The sequence below is a fragment of the Microtus oregoni genome, unplaced genomic scaffold (genome assembly GCF_018167655.1).
Source record: "Microtus oregoni isolate MIOR12 unplaced genomic scaffold, Mior012 000032F_ref0000030, whole genome shotgun sequence".
In the NCBI taxonomy this organism is placed as follows: domain Eukaryota; kingdom Metazoa; phylum Chordata; class Mammalia; order Rodentia; family Cricetidae; genus Microtus; species Microtus oregoni.
The window spans coordinates 7,674,266-7,696,608 of NW_024543091.1; the positions used below are offsets into that span (position 1 = coordinate 7,674,266).

General features: G+C 40.3%; 1 protein-coding gene across 1 annotated transcript in view; it reads left to right on the forward strand.

The window, feature by feature from the left end:
- Positions 1-2,850, forward strand: part of Col12a1 (collagen type XII alpha 1 chain) — a 108,023-nt gene extending 105,173 nt beyond the window's left edge. The window contains exon 66 of the mRNA XM_041679795.1: positions 1,859-2,850. Coding sequence (XP_041535729.1) covers positions 1,859-2,034 — 176 coding nt within the window. The 3' untranslated portion in view covers positions 2,035-2,850. The remainder of the gene's footprint in view (positions 1-1,858) is intronic.
- The last annotated feature ends 19,493 nt before the right edge of the window (positions 2,851-22,343 follow it).

Consider the following 22,343-nt stretch of genomic DNA (forward strand, 5'->3'; position numbering starts at 1 on the left):
TGAGTTTTGTTTTTTTTTAATTCCTTAAAAGAATAGAGAGATAAACAAAAAATAAATAAAGTTATAGAATGCTGAAAATATAAAGTGAAAGTATTTTGGGAATCTCATTTACATGTGAGAGCACAGGACATGCAACTGAAATAATTCACTGTCTCGTACCAGCCGTGGAATTGATGCTTATCAAATCTGGAGCTTAAAAGTTTTATAGAATTGTTAATGAAATTCTAGTGTTCCCTACTTGTAGACAGCAGAAGTCTCTGTCCTGACGCTGGGGATGTGAGATTTGGGAAGCATGCTGGTCTGCATTGAAGACTGGCATGTTGTGGTCAATGGCGACTTTTTATTAGTGCATCCTCATGCATCTTGCAAGTTTAAAAATGATACTGCTGTTTGATATGGTTTGCTACTAGCAAATAGTGCATGAGTAGTCGAATACCTAAATATCTATATATCTATATATTTATGTGCATAATTTTATATTATCAAAAGTAATAAATCCAAATGCATAGCCTATGTAACTCATTCGTAAGATTATAGTTTAATTCTTTGTAAAACAAATTTAAATTATTACTGCCTTCTGGCATATGTGAACTGAAAATATATGGATATATATATACTTTAACATTTACATAGATGGATGTGTATATATATATATTTTGCATAGTAATTCAACTTTTAAAAACTATCATCTCTGACCTGTTTCAGGTTCCGGCTAACAAATTTTCTAAGTCTCCAGTGCTGCTTACAGTTTGAATACATGAAAACCCTGTTTCTGAGATGTTTGCGCACGTGCTTATTAGAAAATGAGTCTGTATGGAAATCTCACCGCAGATATGGTTAACGACCTGGGTCGGCATCATACAGGAGGGTGGAGACTCGATACTAACCCGAATGATACAAAAGCAGTGGTGTCAGCCCGATGCTTCTCAGCAGTAATGTAGAAAACCATCTTTTAGAAAGTTCAGACACAGCCGCGAGGAGCCTTGGCTGTGACGAAGGTGCCTAATAAGCTACTAACCAGCAGAGATACGCCATGTTACGAACGACGATTAACCTGGTTGAAGAGAAATGTCCTATGTAAATAATAAACTAATTGAGGCTTGTACATGATCTGGATGGGATCCTACCCACTAAAATTCTGTAACAACCCAACAGTCTGCTTCTGCACCCAAGCCTGCTGGCTGCTTGCTCTCTGCAATAACAGCGAATGGATCTGCTCCCGTCTTGCTTGTTAGCAGTGTGTCTGAGTTCAGCGCATGCGTGAGTTCAGGGCCTGTGTCTTCTCAGTATTACGTGTGTATACTCCCATTTGGTTTTTCTAAGCACAGTTTTTCAAACCAAAGTCTAAAATCACCGTTCCTTCCTGTTTGGATGTGGTCCCAGGTGTTTCTCACCCGTTGACTGTAACTCTGTCTGTGGGAGACTCAGCTGCAGGGTAACCTGGTGACAGTTCCTTCTGACCCGAGTTCAGTTTTTAGGCGCCAATTCGCTTCATGTCCTCAGCTCTCCAAGTTGTTCTTTGACGTGAGGACTTTGAAGTTACGAACAGTTATTTAGGGATTTGTCAGAAATTCTACCTACGCACTGTGTTTACAATTCTTTGGCCCATAATTTCTGACCCTTGCCAGGGTTTGTCCTTTGATTGTATTTACTGCTGGATCTTTGAAGGTGTGCCCCCCATTTGATTACCAAATTCTCTCTGCGCATGTGCACATGGAAAGAATTGGACCACTGTAACGCATTTATTTATGGTTGTGAGATTAAGACTGGAGGGCCGTCACCTCAGGTGATGACTTAACTTTTACTATGCGTATGTACATTCCAAGTCATGCCGTAACTGTAATGTTGAATCGGACAGAGCCTTATGTGCCCGAGGGTGGGGCCTACCTGCCTGATCGTGAGCCCTTCATCGTGCCTGTGGAGCCTGAGAGGACAGCAGAATATGAGGAGGACTACGGTGCAGACGAGCCTGAACGGGAGCACCCTGACCACATGCGTTGGCGGCGTGCCCTGCGCCCAGGCCCTGGGCAGTGAACCTGAGACCACGGGTTCATCGAGGTGGGAGGTGTTGGGATTCTCATTCACAGGTCAGGCAGGGCAGCGTCTTTTCTGTGATGTTTCCTTCGCGTTGCTTCATCCACCAGTGCTCTTTTCTGACTGTAGGGAACCTTGTTTCTTCAGGCAGCCTAGTCTGCGACAGTCTGTAGACATTTATAAGCCTTTGCCGTTCAAATGCTTACAACAACACACGCTGTTCACAGAAGCTGCAAGGAGAGAACATGCCCAGGGTGGGCTGTGGCAGCCAAACTTCCAGGTTTAAGCAGCAAGCCCTGGAAACCAGAGCAGCTATATATTTGGAAAGAGCCTTTGTCTTTCTCAGTAGTAATCTGCAATTCAATCACACCCCGTTTCCAGTCATTCCTTTCCTTAAACCAAAATGGAGGGACACACCAACTCACTGCAAGGTTTCTCCTTTCCCCCTTCCTCCTGTCCCGCTTTAGGGCACAGACTCTTAGTCTCATAACAACCACAGACCTTCCGCCACGAAGCTGAAGCTAGTGTATCAACTGGATACTGGTTCCTATTGCCGTAGACCTCCTTGTTTTGACACACTAACATTTACGCCAAATCGCAGATTATTCTGCAGAAACGGAATTGCATGTTTGTGTTGTATAGTTAGAATGAACTTTTTGCAGAACTTGTTTCTTAGTTATCAAAGCAGTTGGAAATTGTCTTCAAGACTATGAACATAGAGTTGCTGCTTTTTATATTTTAACTGCAGATTGTGAATTTCACTGCCTTATATTATTTATTTCTGAAACAAAAGAGGCATTTTTCAATAAAACTACTGAAAATTTGATATGGCATGTTCTTTTTCTTTGAAGGGCCTTTTGGAATGCTCCAGTGGTTGTTACAACAAACAAATTAATATCCTTGGATACAGTTACAAATCTTACTAATGCTGTTAAATTATGCTAAATAACCTTAGATTTTTTTTTTAATGCTATGGTGAAGTCATTGAAGAGAGTGGTGAGACCCTTAAGAAATCCGGCAGATTCCAAAGGTTTTATTAGGAATGTAGAGGATGTGTGGGCTGGTGGAAAAATAATGAGGTATCCTAGGAGACCCCAAGCAACCAAATAATCTACAACCCACATGATTTTGTGTGCATTTAATTACTTTCCTATACTTTGCCCAATAGCAAATTTAATTGCAAAGAGGAAAATTCCTTAATGGAAAAATTTAATTTAGGTAAACTTTTCTTTTCCACTTAAAAATGCAATAAGAGCATCTTAAATATAAAAAAAATGATGTAAATGTCTGTTTGAAAGAAACCAACATCAACTGAAAAGCGAGGGGCAGTGGAAGAGCTTTTCATGGGGCAAGGCATGCAGTAAATTTTCCTTGGAGTTCAAGATGAGAAAGCATAGATGGTACATTAATGGATGTCAGTTAAGAGCCTTTGAGTAGATTGTTAACTCATAGCATTTTTCTCTCATTCTCGACTTTTCACTCACATTTTAAAACTGGAGGAGAAGACTGAGGTTCTGTCAGTCCCCCTCTTCACTAGGCTGTAGGAAGAACTCAACTTTGCTCTAGCCTAAGAAGAGGACTGATGCTCTTTCTTTCTTACGATGTAGGCAGATGTGTTTTCTGCCTCTCCCCCAGCCCTTTACAGCTGAGTCTCCAGGCAGGGGATTTCAAACCTCAAAGATTTCCCCAATGTCGTTTCTTATTCATTTGTGGTTTGAATGTTCCTTGACGAACCCTTGGATTAGGAGTCTGAAAATGGGTCCTCAGGTCTCTGACTCAGTGAGGTCCCAGCCACATGAATTTGAAGCACAAAGTAATGATTGACTAGATGGGGGTTTGTAATGTCTTGGTTCACCACTACTTTCTAGTTTGCTCTGGAAGAAAGGACTGGGGCCAAGCCATTCCTGAACAGAGCATTAGTAAGGAGCTAGAATACATGTGATTTTTGTAATTGAAAATATTTTTTCATGCAATTCTGACACACATGATTTTTATTTTCATAACATATTTCATTATTAACTGTGCATATACACAGTAAACTTTGAAGAGAAGAGATGATGTAGTTTGGATGTAAACAGTGACAAAATCCCAGAAATGTCAAATATGCAGGTATTGGTTTATTTATTGAAAATTTCTTGGAAGAGAATGCCATACAACACAAAGGACATTCTTAGTAATGTTTCAATATGAGATCACTCTAACATCCACTAATGTCTATTTTGTGTATATGAAGGTGAGGCTCCAACTTCAAGAGAGAAAGGGGCCTCAGGTTTCTATGGCCACAGGTTATTACTTCTAGTGAGGTCTACAGCTGGAAAACAGCATCTAAACAGACCCTAATTCCTATATATTTTATATAGATATTTTGTATACTAACATTAGCAATTTAACAAATGTAAATATAGGTTACACGTATATTTTCTTAAATATGTGAGCATTCAAGCATTCAGTTGGGTCTGTAAAGAATCATGCTCTTTACTTCCATATTATTTTCTGTACAAATGAAGTCAGTGTAAATTTCCAAACATTTTCTATCCATTGGACTGGGTTAAGTAATATGAGTCTTTATCTCTTCGTTTTTTTTTTAAATCATAATTTCTTCTTCAGTGAAAAGGGTTTGGACTCAACAGTCGTAAGATGACATAAGTGGTTCATGAAAACTAACCACTCTTTGCAAAGAATTGCTGTAGTCACTGCTGTCTTCATGGACGTTATAAATACAAAGCAACATTGACTTCTAGGTTACTTAGGGTTTAATGTGGATATCTGTCCAAGCAAACACTCATCAACCTTTGTCCTCTTAGATCAGGCTGTTTAGGGTTGGGAACAGAATCATAGTCCTTTCCTATTTTAGAAGGATCTGTGCTCCCTTGTCTTCAACTCCAGTGTCTAGTCCAGTTCCCCGCCAACGTTCAGTTGTGCATCCCTCAGGACAGGCTTCATGCTCAGGAGTAGCTGGCCAACATGAATCCGATGTCATCTGTGTGTGTGCATGCATCCACACGCACGCTTCTGACTTTTTTGTTTTTGATGAGTAGGAAGGAACATGAAATTTGGATGAGTAGGAAGAGGATCTGATAGGAATTGCCAAAAAGGAAATAATATGATCAAAATATACTGTCAGAAATTCCCAAAAAAATAAATATAAAACATAAAAGTGTTTCCTTGGTACCTCAAATTTAACACATTTATTAGGATTAGGTTCAGCTATAATAGAAAGCGGCAAAATAAGTGGTTTTAAGAAGAAATTTCTTGGAGCTTAGACATGTAAATCTTGGCTATTTGGGAGACTTTCATAGGGAGATTACAAGTTCAAGACCAGTCTGGTAAACTCCATGAGACCCTGTCTTAAAACAAAACAAACCAATAAAATAAAATTCTGAGTATCTAACTCAAGAGTAAAATTCTTGCTGAGTGTGGTAAGGTGCTGGGTCCAGTCCTTAGCACTAGAGAACAATTGTCACCATCAAAACAGAATTTCCTTTTGTTTCTAGTGTAAGAAGACATAGACTCATGCTCATGCTTTTATATTTGACTGCTCCACCTTTTGTGGTTGTCATGGTTAAATTAAGTCAATGGCCCATGAGAGTTAATAGACCTGTAGTTATCATGCTCCTATCATCCAGAATGAGAAAGAGAAAAATAAAATATCATTCATTTGATGCATATTCTTGAAAGCTATAGGTACAAAGCATACTACATATATGTATCCACAACTCAGTCTTTTCATAACATCTACCTCTGAAGGAAAACAAGGAATGTTATCTGTCTTTGGAGTTATCATTTGCCTAGTTAAAATGGCAACTCCATTGCCTTTTTCACCTGCAGCTAGCTACTCATTTAGTCAGGATAGAAATGTGAGAGTCATTGCAATTGTGCCTTCTGCTGCTTCCCACTGTCAGTTAACCAGAGCTACATTGTTCACCACACTGTTGACATCATAGTCACTTCATCAGTTCAGTAGATATTCCAGCTAGTGGTCCTCATTGCTTTCTAGGATGAAAAATCTGGCACTTTCTGAAAGATCTCAGCATCTATGTTGAATAACAAATCCAATAGTCTCAATTATTTGAGCGTCTTATTATCAAAGACTTTCCTTTTACTCAAGCTTGGCTACTTAATCTTTCCAAGGTTATTAATACAAATTTGTAACAAACTACTGGTTCTTTAAGATTCCCTGATGGGGACATCCTGTCCTTTTGGTGCTTTCTGCTTATCTACTCAAATATCCTCAGTGCCTCTCTCCTTCGGTTTTGTCAGAACCCCTGTGCTTCCTTGACCTTTAGCCCCTCCACGCCTCCACTTGATGCTTCTCCAGCTTGGTGTCTGCACTATGGTCACGTGCTACATTAACTGAAGGACATACTAATTTTATTTTTGTTTAGCCATTGTCTTTAGTTATGCTTAGTTACTATTACTTAGAATTATATTGTTGTAACAAAATATCATGACCCAAAGCAATTTGGGGAAAACACGGTTTACTGCATTTTATAACTCTCAGGTTGCACTCATTCACTGAGGAAAAGCAGGGTAGGAACCCAAGGCAGGAACTGATGCAGAGGCCATGCAGGAGTGCTGTTTAGTGTCTTGCACCTCACAGTTTTCTTAGTCTCCTTTCATATGTACTCCAGGACTACCTGCTCAGCAATGACACTGCCCACAGTGGCCTGACTTCTTTTACATCAACCATTAATAAAATATACTATACACTTAACTATATGCCAGCCGGGTGGGGGCATTTTCTCAGCTCTTTCCAAACGACTCCAACTTGTATCAAGTTGATAAAATACTAACCAAACAATTACCCTTCTTAATTTGACATACCAATGCATTAAAATACTAAATCACAACCTTTTCTTACTAATTCCTAGTACTACTTATTAACAGGTACCATCTCAATATAAAACACACTTTATTTTAAAAGTCCCATAGTTTTAACGAATTCAAACATTTTAGTCTCTTTAAATTATCTAGTCTATGTGAAACTCCAATTTGGGGAAAGACAGCTAAAATTAAGGTCCATTTGTGGGAAAGTACACAAATCTTCCCCAAATATATATGTCTATGAAGGGAGTCTAAATGAAATCTCCAAATAATGGGGGAGACAGGGTCGCACTGACTATTTCTAGTCACCAAATGGAGTTTCAAGTACCATGATTGGGTTACTTCTAATTGAGTTGTTGGCCAAAAAGATCCCACAGGAATCCCCAAACCACCCAGGCTATTGCCAAGACTGTAGGTTGCTTTCCACAAACTGACTGGCAAGGCTCCATTGCTGCTGGAGCAACACCTACACAACTCATGGAACATCAAGAAGTCCAGCTCATGCCTACGTAGAGCCTTCCCCGCTAATATCTTTGGAAAGGTAGTCTGCACCTACCAAAGAGGAGGGGGAACATCAAGCTAGCCACAAATTTTTTGATCTACAGTGGTGCCCTGCCTGCAAGATATGCAGGTGACAATGGTGACACAAAGCTTACGGGAGTAACAAACCAATATTTGATTTGACCTAAGACTACTTTGAGATGGAACCCATACCCATTATTTCCTGGGTAACCAAAACCAGAGATTGAATAACATATGCACTTAGGGTAAAACCAAGTACTACTTACTGGTCTAAAGAAACAAATAAAGAAACAAACAACATAGTGTAATGGAGTTTGTGATTCCTTGGGAAAGATCATAGATTCAATGCAAGTATAAGTAAAAGATTTATTTATTAGCTGCTAGTAGGACAAACAATCTCTGATTCAAATTTGAGATTGCCATGAAGGAGAAGAATGGGGAAGGGTGTTTTAAAGGCAAAACCCATACGAAGACCTTCAATATCTATGCAAGCAAGCAAAAATTGGTCTGTTTTGCCAAGTTAAAGTGGCAGCTCAAAACAATAACAGGACAGACTTCTCAAACAGAAAAAAAAATCAAAACTTAACAGACAACTCAAAACAAAACAAATTTTGTGTATCTGCATAAGAAAGTTACAGAAGTTAAAAAGGGCAGGAAGACATATCATAAAAAGTAGATATTCACAACTTTACATTTTTGGATGGAGGTCACCGAGTTACCATTTCTGGAAATTTCCTTCTCAGGGACTGGAAACAGAGACAAATGATTAGTGGGTACCAAGATGGATGTCAAAGACCAGCCTTGACGAAATTCATACATTCCAGAGTAGTAGCATGAGGATTAGAATTATAAAGCAAAAGGAACAGAGATATGAGAGAAATAAGAGGCAGAAGTACAGAAGAGCATCGAGAGGGAAATTCAGTGAACCGTCCACGTTTGTTTTCCACATACCTATATATTTGACTCCAAAAAGGGAGTGGGGACGTAAAAGAGTTCATTAACATGATGTAAGGTATAGACTTGAATTCTCCTACCTTTGGTCCAGGTGGAACAGATTCACCTCTGTACCCAAAATAGTAAGCAGCCACACCCTTGGTCAGAATCTCAACCCACATCTGTTGTCAACAACTTTGAGAGAGCAAAACGAAGCTCAAACTCTTTGACCTATAGTCAAGGTGGAACAGGCTCACATCTGTAGGCCCTCACAGATGGATGCCTAGAATAAAATTGAATTTCATTAGCCATCAGAGTATCTATAAAATGACTCCTAATGACACAGCCTGCTATACTCATAAATCAGTACCTTGCTCAGCCATTCATCAGAAGCTTCCCTCTGCAGCAGATGGGAACAAATACAGGAACTCACAGCCAGACATTATGCAGAGAGTGAAAGATATTGGAACACTCATCCCTAACTGGGATGTCTCTATCAGATTCCTTGCCTCAAGGCTCAGGGAACCCTGCAGAAGAAGAAGCAGCAGAAAGAGTGTAAGAGCCAGAGGGGATGGAAGACACACACACATAAAAGGCTCCCTAAATCAACAGGATCAACAGTCATATGAACTTGAAGAGCCTGAGGCAGCATGCACAGAGCCTGCACAGGTCTGAACCAGGTACATTGTGTATATATTATAGCTTCCAGTGTTGTGTTTTGATGGGATTCTGTGGTGTTTGAATACATGGGTCTCTGATTCTTCTGCCTTCTCTTGGGCTCATTTGCTTTTCTGTTTGTTTGTGTTGTCCAGCTCTGGTGTGTTAGGATTTATTTTATCTTATATTTTACTTTTAACATTATTTTTAATATTTATTTACTATTATCCCTTGGAAGTCTGTTTGCTTTCTAATGAGAGACGGAAATGGAGTGGATCTGGATGGGAGGGGAAGTGGGGAGGAACTGGGTACTATATTTGAAAAAAAAGTCTATTTTCAATGAAGGACAAAAAAAAAAAAGCAAAGCGAAGGAAAACATGACAAAATATCTCTAAGTAGCTTAATCATGGCGTATGGCTAACCAAAATATGATTCTGTACTGTAAAAAAATAAATTAAATAAGAAATCGACACACATATTTTTAAAAAACCCAAAAAACTCCGAAGTATTTATAAAATATTCAAAATCTGTCAACTGTGGGCTCTAAATTTAAATCCACAATTCAACAGGGAAAACATTTCAGTGCTTAACAGCTGGGACACACTCATGGTCCCTGGGTTCCACAGGACTTTGGCAGCTCTATTTCTCTGGTTCTTGCCTTCTGAAACACACAGAGATTGTTTCCAGGCCCAGGCCAACAGCACTCCAAAGTTATTGCCATATTTTGTGGTCATCCCATAGTACTGGCATCTCCAAAATTCTGGGTTCCTTGCTGTAACTGGGTTTTACTTTTACTAATAGGCTCTCCTGACTTTTCCTCAGAAACTCTGACCCCGCTGTATGGTGCAAAGCCTCAACTTCTCTCCATGAGTGCTCTGGAATAAACCTTCTGTACACTATGTGAATGTATATTACTATGATTGGTTTAATAAACAAGCTGACTGTCTAATGGCTGAAAAGGATAAAGTTAGGTGAGAAAGTCAAACTGAGAATGATGGGATGAGGAAAGGTGGAGTCAGAGGAGTCACCAGGAGGTAGAGGAGAAGCAAGAAAAGCATGCTGTGCTGAGAGAAGGTACCAAGCCATGTGACAAAGCACAGATAAAAATATGGGTTGATTTAAATGTAAGAGTTATTGGCTGAGCTTTTATCTTTAGTCTTTGAGTCAGTTATTAGGGAAGCAGCTGCTGGTTATTTGGGAGCAGGTAGTTGGGACAGGAAGCTTCCACTTACACATGACACTTTCAGTTCTGTAGCTTTTACTGTAACTGGAACTGTGCCTTTTTCAATGGTCTCTCACAACCTCTCATAGTGACAAACGTCAATTGCTGTCCATGACCCCTTCAAAACTACTCCAACCTGGGAAACTCTTATACAATACCAACTCTGGTTGCCAGTCTTGGCCCTTTGGACCATAGCTTCTGTGTGTTTACCCCGAGGAAACATTTTTTGGACAATTTGTTTCAGTGATGTTGATTTCTTCTTCTTCTTCTTTTCTTTTCTTTGATAATTAATTTTTTATTTAAAAATTTTCATATAATCTATTTTGATTATATGCACTAACTTTCTCTGACCATTTACTGTTCCTCTTCACCCCCCAGCCACCAATGCCATGCTTTTTTCTCTTTTATTCTCTCTCAAAAAAGGGCAAAAACAAAACAACCCCTCCCACAAAAACACAAAATCAAAACATACTAAAACCAAACCAAAACCCAAATATGACAAAAAAAAAAACCCAAGACAAAACCATTCATAAGATACACAACTAAATAAAACAACAACCAGAAAAAAGTCTCTCTGTGTTGAGTAACTTCTTATGGAATAAGGCCTACTCTGGAATGTGGTTGATATACCCAGTGACTTTCCACTGTAGAAAACGGATTTTCCCTTTCCCAGAAGCTATCAATTACAAATGACTTCTTGATTAGGGTAAGATTTTGTGTCCATGCCTCCTTTTCCATGATCTGATTTAGTATGCTTTGAATCTGTTCAGGTCTTGTGTATTCTGTCACCATTGTCTCTGAGTTCATGTCATGTGTGTATCAGTCTGCTTCTGCATGGCATTGTTTCCCTAGGGATAGCTACCAACTCTGGCTTGTACAATCTTTCCACATCCTCAGGAGCTGAGCCTTGAGCTGAAGGGTCTGATAAAGACATACGACTAAGGACTGAGCACTACAAAGTCGCTCTTTGCACATTATCTAGTTGTGTTCTGTGTCAGTTTCCATCTACTGCAAGAAGAAGCTTCTCTGATGAGGGTTGGGCAATGCATTGATTTATGGGTATAGCAACATGTCATTAGAGTCAATTTCTTGCTAAGTTCCTTTAGCAGAATAATAGTAGTAGGTTTTCCCCTAGGGCCCATGACTTACTTAGTCTCAGGTTCTTGGTCACTTTACAGTGACAGCTATGGGTTCCATCTTGCAGGATAGGTTTTAAATATAATTTTTTTTAAAGTGGTTAATTATACCCATAACATTTGTTCCTCTACTCCACTAGTATGTCTTGCAAGCAGGTCGCTGTTAGGTTTCAGGGTTTGTGCTGGATGATATTGATGATCTCTTCTCTCCTCCAGTAAAGTGGAGAGTACCTTGCAGCACAATAGAAGCTAGTCAGTGGGCCTGGCTCATCTCATTGGGAATGGCTCAATTTCCATTAAGTTATGTCCTTAGCAACAGGGCCTTACTGATGTGCGACTCCTCTCTGTATTTTGTGAATATCATTGGTTAATAAAGTTGCTGCTTTTGGCCTATTCCAGCGCAGAATGAAGCAAGACAGGATATCCAAGCAGATAGAGGAGGAGTGAGTAGGTGGAGTCAAAGAGAAGCCATGTAGTTGCCTCAGCGGACAGATGCTGGATGCCAGACAGAACCTTACCAATAGGTCACAACCACATGATGATACATAGAATAATAGAAATGAGCTAATTTAAGATATAAGAGCTAGGTAGAAATACGCTTAAGTGATTGGCCAAGGAGTATTGATTGTCTCAGCAATTAAAAGACTCGCCTTTAGTGCTTCTTACTTACAACCAATTCTTCAGCCCCATCTGACTTTAGCTATAGATTCTCAATCCAAAATATCAAACAGTCAAGCCAGGTGTCCCTAGTTTCATTGCATTCTACATTCTTACCTTCCAAGCTTCTAGAGAACAGATCGCTGAGCTATGAACACTCAACATCATTTCCAGCTCAAAGTTCAAATGCCATCACAATCTTCTCAGAAACACAGTCAGGCTTGTCAAAGCAATTTTGTACTCCTCTTACCAGTTTCTTAGTTTTCTATTACTGTGATGAAAATCAGTTTGGGGTGGAATAGGATTATTTAATCCGGCAACTCCAAGGTAACAGCATTCCATCATGAGGGAAGTCAGAGCAGGAACCTGGAAGAAAGAACTGAACAGAGGTCATGGATGAGCAAACCAAACATCAGCATTCCTCCATGACCTCCGGTTAAGTTCCTGGGTCAGCGGATGTTTCCCATGGTGCTCGCAAGGGCCCTTTCCAGTGTTTGTTTATTTTCAAGATGACCTCTTCTGCAGCCCAATCCTCTTTGCTTCCGTGGACTAATTCACAGTTTTGCTTTTGGCTAAGACAGTCCCCTGGTCTGAGATCCTCTTAGAAGGGATTTCATCATGTTCATTCAAGACTTGCTACATAAGAAAGGTCTATTTGACGACAGGAGACTCAAGTCTCCTCGTCAAGTCAAAGAAAATTCTTCTTGAATGACTTTTCTATGTCTTGTTGAGTTGCATTTATTTCTCATTGTTGATTACATATGTATGTATGCGTGTCTACTATGTCAGAGCTCATCAGTGTAGAACAGAACACCATGTTTGTCACGTAGGCATCCTTTAGTCTCTGTGAGCAGTTTTCATAGACTCTCTTTTACATGACTCACTTCAGGGGAGGGTTTGAATCATCCTGCTGTGGATGGGAAAAGCCACAGCTCTTCCCTAAGACAGTGATTACTGGTTTTAGTGGATTCCTGGCTCTCGTCTTTTCATATATAGTCTATGGGGATGATGGAACAATAGTTTTAATGGCAGAGTTGATTCCTCCAGTTCCTGAAAATCCTCTGGGACTGTGCTCTGTGGTTCTCTTTAGAATGTGAATGGTCAGTAATTACTGTTTTCATAGCCTTTTGCCAAGTTTTGAGTCAAGAGTACAAGTTCCATTTAATAGTGTGCAACCAAATAAACTAAACTTCCTGACTCCTTTATCCTTCTGTTATATCCGAGTACTGAATCCCTAATTTCAATTGCTTTCCACCTTGTATTTTGAGATCCAGTCTTCTATTGAATCTGGAGATTTGTTTTGGTTAATATGGGTGGCCAGCAAGCTTTTGGGATCCATCTGCCTATACCCTGCCTCTCGTGCTCCCCCTGAGATTATGGATGCCCATGGCCAAGACTGGCTTCTACATGTGTGCTGAAGATCTCAACTAAGGCCTCTCATTTGTACAGAAAGTACTTTATCCTCTCTAGTACTTTCTCTGTCTGTAACTTGGGGGTCCTGACTTGTCTGAGCCTCTGTAAAAAGCTAGATTAACTTCTTGTCTGACGGATTTTGAGTCTTTTAAAGTTCAAACCCTATTGTTGATCTCTAGAGAAGTTGAATCTTTGAAGAATATTTGATTGGGCAAATAGGAAAGAATCCTTGAAAGCACCAACTATCACGGACAGGAGGAGGTGGTGAGAACGCAAGGAGCTAAGCACTGGACTGTTAGGGGAAACAGAGCTCATCTGTTTCCCAAACGTGATGCCAGGGTTGACACCACATGGCCAAGAGCTCATATTCAGTGATTCTGTCATTGAGGGGGCATTTATTTCTGGGTGGGGGTTGGAAAGAAATGAGAATAATACCCAAACTTGTAAGATAGGGGTTAAGGAGATGGTTGAGTGGGTGAAAGTGTTCATTGCCGAGCCTAACCTGAGTTGAAATCACAGAACCAGCATGGTAGAAGAAGAAAATTGACTCTTACAAGACTTCTCTCTCTCTCTCTCTCTCTCTCTCTCTCTCTCTCTCTCTCTCTCTCACACACACACACACACACACACAGAATGAACATAATGAAAAAGATAAAAAAACCCTTGTGAGATGACAGCACATAGGCATTTGGAAAAGCAATGCCACCATTATACTCACTGTGTCAGCAACACAAATTACACACTGGATTCTGTAGTATCTATGTTTATGAAAATCTATGGAAGACAGAAAAAGAAGTTGGATACAGGTGGAAAAAACACAGCTATCAGGTGCTATGGCCAGAGAGACAGCAAGATCTGGGAGTGCAAGAAGCTACTCTAGGAGGAGGAAGGTCCTCTGAACCATTGACGCAATGGAATCAGAACTTAGTAGGACCGCAAGGCTGTGAGTGTGGGAGAAGTCTTAGCTCGACACTTGGGATAATGGTATCATGTGCATGATTTCGGTTCCTCTCCAACTTTTTTCTTGTAGCTTCCAAGACCCAGGGCATGAAGTCGTCTGAATTGTTGCACAGTTCTCCTACACAGGCTCATACTGCACTTTAGTGCTGGGCTTAAGAAGAGATGTTTCTTGATGCTCAAGGATCGGTTTGGTCAGCAAAAATGTCTTATGGTTTTTAGGAATATTTGAATCACATACTCTTTTTATAAGTAACATTATACAAAGATGAAATTTCAAGTTAAGTGTTAACTCTTTAAATTGGAAACATTCATGCTTCTGGAGGCTTGAGTCATATCTTCAGAAATAGAATTCAAGCACGCCTCCATAAAACATGCTGCTTACTGCTTCTCCATCCTTCTTTAGTACTCGGTAGATCTAGTCTCTCCTCCCAGAGTCCTGAAACCGACTCCTTTGGAGTAGATCTTTTGGGATTGGGGTGGTTGGGTTCAGGTGGTGACTGAGAAGCACCAACTGGGGACTGGGAGAGGCTGTAGTGGTTCTTCCCCCGAGTGCTGGGATCTTCACTGTACTTCTTGCTGGGACTCCTCCTCTCCTCAGTTTAGATTGTGCGGGATGCTCTCTCCCCAAGCTCTTCATTCCTACGGTGGAACCCAAATTCTGTCTTTCTGTTTCTGGATACTTCCAATCCTTCCTTTATTTTTTTCAGCTTTCTCATACCTCTCTCAATCATTCTGTCACTAGAGCTTTATCACTTCCTGTGGCAGAATTTTTTCTTCTTCAGGGACTTTGAACAACACAAAAAGGGGTACTATTTAAAAAAAATAACATTGAGTAAGAATTAGAAGTTGATTGGCCACTAATTCAGTAAAGAAATCATTTTACTTTTCAGTCTTTATTTACCCCATATAAAAAGGGCAGGGAATTATCTTCTGATTCAAAATCAAGTTGGGATAAATGACTACAATAGAAAGTAGCAGGTTAGATTTGAAAATTCAAAGTTATTTTTAGAGACTCAAACTGATATGTGCTGGTTAAACTGGAAGTCATCTCAGATTCTACAGGGGGATTAAAAAAATTCTCGGGAGGCAGAGGCGTTCAGAACTCTGTGAGTTTTTTTTTTTAATAATTTTTTTTATTAAGAAAAGAAGAAAAAAAACATAAACAAAAAACAAGTTTCCACCTCCTCCCAGCCTCCCATTTCCCTCCCCCTCCTCCCACCCTTCTCCCCCTCCTCCCACCCTTCTACCCCTCCCCCCACTCCTCTCCCCCTCCCTCTCCAGTCCACAGAGCAGTCCAGGTTCCCTGCCCTGTGGTAAGTCCTAGGTCCTCCCCCCTCCGTCCATATCTAGGAAGGTGAACATCCAAACTGGCTAGGCTTCCACAAAGCCAGCACATTAAGTAGGATCAAAACCCCGTGCCATTGTCCTTGGTGTCTCATCAGCCCTCATTGTTCGCCATGTTCAGAGAGTCCGGTTTTATCCCATGCTTTTTCGGTCACAGTCCAGCTGGCCTTGGTGAGCTCCCAGGAGATCAGCTCCACTGTCTCAGTGGGTGGGTGCACGCCTCGTGGTCCCGACTTCTTTGCTCATGTTCTCCCTCCTTCTGCTCCTCATTGGGACCTTGGGAGCTCAGTCCAGTGCTCCAGTGTGGGTCTCTGTCTCTGTCTCCATCCATCACCAGATGAAGGTTCTATGATGATATGCAAGATATTCGTCAGTATTGCTCTCGGATAGGGTCATTTCAGGTTCCCAATCCTCAGCTACCCAAGGAACTAACTGGGAACCTCATGTTGGGCACTTGGGAGCCCCTCTAGGGTCAATTCTCTTGCTCACCCTAAAGTGGTTCCCTTAACTAAGAATTGTGGTTCCGTGCTCCCCTATCCACCTTTCCTTTATCCCAATTCTCCTGATTCCCCAAGTCCCCCCTCCTTCCCTTCTACCTTTTCTCTCCCCATCTCCCCTTACCCCATCCCACCCCACCCCCAAGATCCTAATTTTCTCCCCGGCAATTGGGTCTACTTCCCTTAGCCAAGAGGATAACTATATGTTTTTCCTTGGGTTCACCTTCTTACTTAGCTTCTTTAGGTTCACCTATTGTAGACTCCGTGGCCCTAATTTATGGCTAGAAACCAATTATGAGCGAGTACATCCCATGTTCATCTTTTAGGGTCTGGGACACCTCACTCAGGATAGTGTTTTCTATTTCCATCCATTTGCCTGCAAAATTCGAGAAGTCATTGTTTTTTACCGCAGCGTAGTACTCTAGCGTGTATATATTCCATACTTTCTTCATCCATTCTTCCATTGAAGGGCATCTAGGTTGTTTCCAGGTTCTGGCTATTACAAATAATACTGCTATGAACATAGTTGAACAAATGCTTTTGTCATATGATAGAGCATCTCTTGGGTATATTCCCAGGAGTGGTATTGCTGGGTCCAGGGGTAAGTTGATCCCGAATTTCCTGAGAAACCGAAACACTGACTTCCACAGTGGTTGCACAAGATGGCATTCCCACCAGCAATGGATGAGGGTACCCGTTCCTCCACAGCCTCTCCAGCAAAGGTTATCCTTGGTGTTTTTGACTTTAGCCATTCTGACAGGTGTAAGATGATATCTCAAAGTTGTTTTGATTTGCATTTCCCTGATTGCTAAGGAAGTTGAGCACGACTTTAAGTGTCTTTTGGCCATTTGAACTTCCTCTGCTGAGAATTCTCTGTTCAGTTCAGTGCCCCATTTTTTAATTGGGTTAATTAGCATTTTAAAGTCTAGTTTCTTGAGTTCTTTATATATTTTGGAGATCAGACCTTTGTCTGTTGTGGGGTTGGTGAAGATCTTCTCCCAATCAGTAGGTTGCCTTTGTGTCTTATTGACTATGTCCTTTGCTTTACAGAAGATTCTCAGTTTAAGTAGGTCCCATTTATTCAATGTTGCCCTTAATGTCTGTGCTTCTGGGGTTATACATAGGAAGCGATCTCCTGTGCCCAGCTCCTGTAGGGTACTTCCCACTTTCTCTTCTATCAGGTTCAGTGTGTTCGGGCTGATATTGAGGTCTTTAATCCATTTGGACTTGAGTTTTGTGCACGGTGATAGATAAGGGTCTATTTTCATTCTTCTACAAGATGACATCCAGTTGTGCCAGCACCATTTGTTGAAGATGCTTTCTTTCTTCCATTTTATACTTTTAGCTCCTTTATCGAAAATCAGGTGTTCATAGGTTTATGGGATAAAATCCGGGTCTTCTATACGATTCCATTGGTCGACTTCTCTGTTTTTATGCCAGTACCACACTGTTTTCATTACTGTAGCTCTGTAATAGAGTTTGAAGTCAGGGATGGTAATGCCTCCAGAAGATCCTTTATTGTATAGGATTGTTTTGGCTATCCTGGGTTTTTTGTTTTTCCATATAAAGTTGATTATTGTCCTCTCCAGATCTGTGAAGAATTTTGATGGGATCTTGATGGGGATTGCATTGAATCTATAAATAGCCTTTGGTAGAATTGCCATTTTTACTATGTTGATCCTCCCTATCCAAGAGCAAGGGAGGTCCATCCATTTTTTGGTATCCTCTTCAATTTCTTTCTTCAATGCCTTAAAGTTCTTGTCAAATAGATCTTTCACTTCCTTGGTTAGATGTACCCCAAGATATTTTATGCTGTTTTTGGCTATTGTGAATGGTGAAGCTTCTCTGATTTCCCTCTCTGCTTCCATATCCTTTGTGTATAAGAGGGCGACTGATTTTTTGGAGTTGATCTTGTATCCTGCCACATTACTAAAGCTGTTTATCAGCTGTAGGAGTTCTTTGGTGGAGTTTTTGGGGTCGCTTATGTACACTATCATATCATCTGCAAATAACGAAAGTTTAACTTCTTCCTTTCCAATTCGAATCCCCTTGATTCCATTATGTTGTCTTATTGCTATTGCTAGAACTTCAAGCACTATATTGAAGAGGTATGGGGAGAGTGGACAGCCTTGTCGTGTTCCTGAGTTAAGTGGGATGGCTTTGAGTTTCTCTCCGTTTAATTTGATGTTAGCTGTCGGCTTGCTGTATATAGCTTTTATTATATTTAGGTATGACCCTTGTATCCCTAATCTCTCCAAGACTTTTAACATAAATGGATGTTGAATTTTGTCAAATGCTTTTTCAGCATCTAATGAAATGATCATATGGTTTTTTTCTTTCAGTTTATTTATATGCTGGATTACATTGATAGATTTTCGTATGTTGAACCAGCCCTGCATCTCAGGAATGAAGCCTACTTGATCATAATGGATAATTTTTCGGATGTGTTCTTGGATTCGATTTGCCAGTATTTTGTTGAGGATTTTTGCGTCGATATTCATGAGTGAGATTGGCCTGTAGTTCTCTTTCCTGGTTGAGTCTTTGAGTGGTTTTGGTATCAGAGTAATTGTGGCTTCATAAAAGGAGTTTGGTAATGACCCTTCTGTTTCTATCTTGTGGAATACATTAAGGAGTATAGGTATTAGATCTTCTTGGAAGATCTGGTAGAATTCCGTATTGAAACCATCTGGTCCTGGGCTTTTTTTGGTAGGGAGGTTTTTGATAACCTCTTCTAATTCTTCGTGACTAACAGGTCTATTTAGATTGTTCACCAGGTCCTGATTTTACTTTGGTATATGATATTTATCTAAAAAAGTATCCATTTCCTTTACATTTTCCAGTTTTGTGGCATATAGGCTTTTGTAGTAAGATCTAATGATTCTCTGAATTTCCTCTGTGTCTGTGGTTATGTCCCCCTTTTCATTTCTGATCTTATTAATTTGCAAATTCTCTCTCTGCCGTTTGATTAGCTTGGATAGTGGTTTGTCAATCTTGTTGATTTTCTCCAGGAACCAGCTTTTTGTTTCATTGATTTTTTGTATTGTTTTCTGTGTTTCTATTTTGTTGATTTCAGCCCTCATTTTGATTATTTCCAGTCTTCTACTCCTCCTAGGTGAGTCTGCTTCATTTTTTTCTAGAGCTTTCAGGTGGGCTGTTAAGTCTCCAATGTGAGCTTTCTCTGTTTTCTTTAAGTGGGCACTTAGTGCTATGAACTTTCCTCTTAGGACTGCTTTCATAGTGTCCCATAAGTTTGAGTATGTTGTTTCTTTATTTTCATTGAATTCCAGGAAGACTTTAATTTCTTTCTTTATTTCTTCCTTAATCCAGCTATGGTTCAATAGTTGACTGTTCAGTTTCCATGACTTTGTATGCTTTCTGGGGGTAGCATTATTGTTGAATTCTAACTTTAATCCATGGTGATCTGATAAGACACAGGTGGTTACTAATATTTTTTTGTAACTGTGGATGTTTGCTTTGTTACCGACTATGTGGTCGATTTTCGAGAAGGTTCCATGAGCTGCAGAGAAGAAGGTATATTCTTTCCTATTTGGATGGAATGTTCTATAGATGTCTGTTAAGTCCATTTGATTCATTACCTCCACTAATTCTCTTATTTCTCTGTTAGGTTCCTGTCTGATTGACCTGTCCATTGGTGAGAGAGGAGTGTTGAAGTCTCCTACTATTAGTGTGTGCGGTTTGATGGCTGCCTTGAATTTTAGCAATGTTTCTTTTATGTACGTGGGTGCTTTTATATTAGGGGCATAGATGTTCAGGATTGAGACTTCATCCTGATGAACTGTTCCTGTTATGAGTATAAAATGCCCCTCTCCATCTCTTCTGATTGATTTAAGTTTAAAGTCAACTTTGTTAGAGATTAGTATGGCCACACCTGCCTGTTTCTTAGGTCCATTTGCTTGATAGGCCTTTTCCCAGCCCTTTACTCTGAGTAGGTGCCTGTCTTTGTGGTTGAGGTGTGTTTCTTGTAAACAGCAGAATGTTGGATCCTGTTTTCTTATCCAATCTCTTAGCCTGTGCCTTTTTATAGGTGAGTTGAGTCCATTGACATTAAGTGATATTAATGACCAGTGGTTGTTAACTCCGGTCATTTTTTTTTAGTCGTAGAGTTTGTGTGTTTCCCTTCTTTGTTTTTTTTTTTTTTTTTTTTTTTTTTTTTTTTATTTTAAAATTATATGGAGTTTTGGTTTATTTCAACATAAATTTAGTTGTACATAAAGATTTTTAACATTCATATTATTTTTTTTTTTTTCCTCTGGAGATGTTTTTTATTTTTTTTTATTTATTTATTTTTTTTAATTTATTTATTTATTAAGGATTTCTGCCTCGTCCCCACAACCGCTTCCCATTTCCCTCCCCCTCCCCCGATCAATTCCCCCTCCCTCATCTGCTCGAAGAGCAATCAGGGTTCCCTGACCTGTGGGAAGCCCAAGGACTGCCCACCTCTATCCAGGTCTCGTAAGGTGAGCATCCAAACTGCCTAGGCTCCCACAAAGCCAGTACGTGCAGTAGGATCAAAAACCCACTGCAATTGTTCTTGAATTCTCAGTATTCCTCATTGTCCGCTATGTTCAGCTAGTCCGGATTTATCCCATGCTTTTTCAGACCTAGGCCAGCTGGCCTTGGTGAGATCCCAATAGAACATCCCCATTGTCTTAGTGTGTGGGTGCACCCCTCGTGGTCCTGAGTTCCTTGCTCGTGCTCCGTCTCCTTCTGCTCCTGATTTGGACCTTGAGATTTCTGTCCGGTGCTCCCGTGTGGGTCTCTGTCTCTGTCTCCTTTCATCGCCTGATGAAGGTTAATATTCCTGAGGATGCCTATGTGTTTGTCTTTGGATTCACCTTCTTATTTAGCTTCTCTAGGAACATGAATTATAAGCTCAATGTCCTTTATTTATGGCTAGAAACCAAATATGAGTGAGTACATCCCATGTTCCTCTTTTTGGGTCTGGCTTACCTCACTCAGGATAGTGTTTTCTATTTCCATCCATTTGTATGCAAAATTCAAGAAGTCCTTGTTTTTTACTGCTGAGTAATACTCTAATATGTATATATTCCATACTTTCTTCATCCATTCTTCCGTTGAAGGGCATCTAGGTTGTTTCCAGGTTCTGGCTATTACAAACAATGCTGCCATGAACATAGTTGAGCATATACTTTTGTTGTATGATAGGGCCTCTCTTGGGTATATTCCCAAGAGTGGTATTGCTGGATCCAGGGGTAGGTTGATCCCGAATTTCCTGAGAAACCGAAACACTGCTTTCCAGAGTGGTTGCACAAGTTTGCATTCCCACCAGCAATGGGTGAGTGTACCCCTTTCTCCACAACCTCTCCAGCAAAGGCTATCATTGGTGTTTTTTATTTTCGCCATTCTGACAGGTGTAAGGTGGTATCTTAAAGTTGTCTTGATTTGCATTTCCCTGATCGCTAAGGAAGTTGAGCATGACCTTAAGTGTCTTTTGGCCATTTGAAGTTCTTCTGTTGAGAATTCTCTGTTCAGATCAGTGCCCCACTTTATAATTGGGTTGATTAGCCTTTTACGGTCTAGTTTCTTGAGTTCTTTATATATTTTGGAGATCAAACCTTTGTCAGTAGCAGGGTTGGTGAAGATCTTCTCCCAGTCAGTGGGTTGTCTTTTTGTCTTAGTGACAGTGTCCTTTGCTTTACAGAAGCTTCTCAGCCTCAGGGAGTCCCATTTATTCAATGATGCCCTTAGTGTCTGTGCTGCTGGGGTTATACATAGGAAGTGGTCTCCTGTGCCCATGTGCTGTAGAGTACTTCCCACTTTCTCTTCTATCCGGTTCTGTGTGTTCGGACTGATATTGAGGTCTTTAATCCATTTGGATTTGAGTTTTGTGCATGGTGATAGATATGGATCTATTTTCATTCTTCTACAGATTGACATCCAGTTTTGCCAGCACCATTTGTTGAAGATGCTCTCTTTTTCCCATTGTATACTTTTAGCTCCTTTATCGAAGATCAGGTGTTCATAGGTTTGTGGGTTAATGTCAGGGTCTTCTATTCGATTCCATTGGTCGACTTCTCTGTTTTTATGCCAATACCAAGCTGTTTTCAATACTGTAGCTCTGTAATAGAGTTTGAAGTCAGGGATGGTAATGCCTCCAGACAA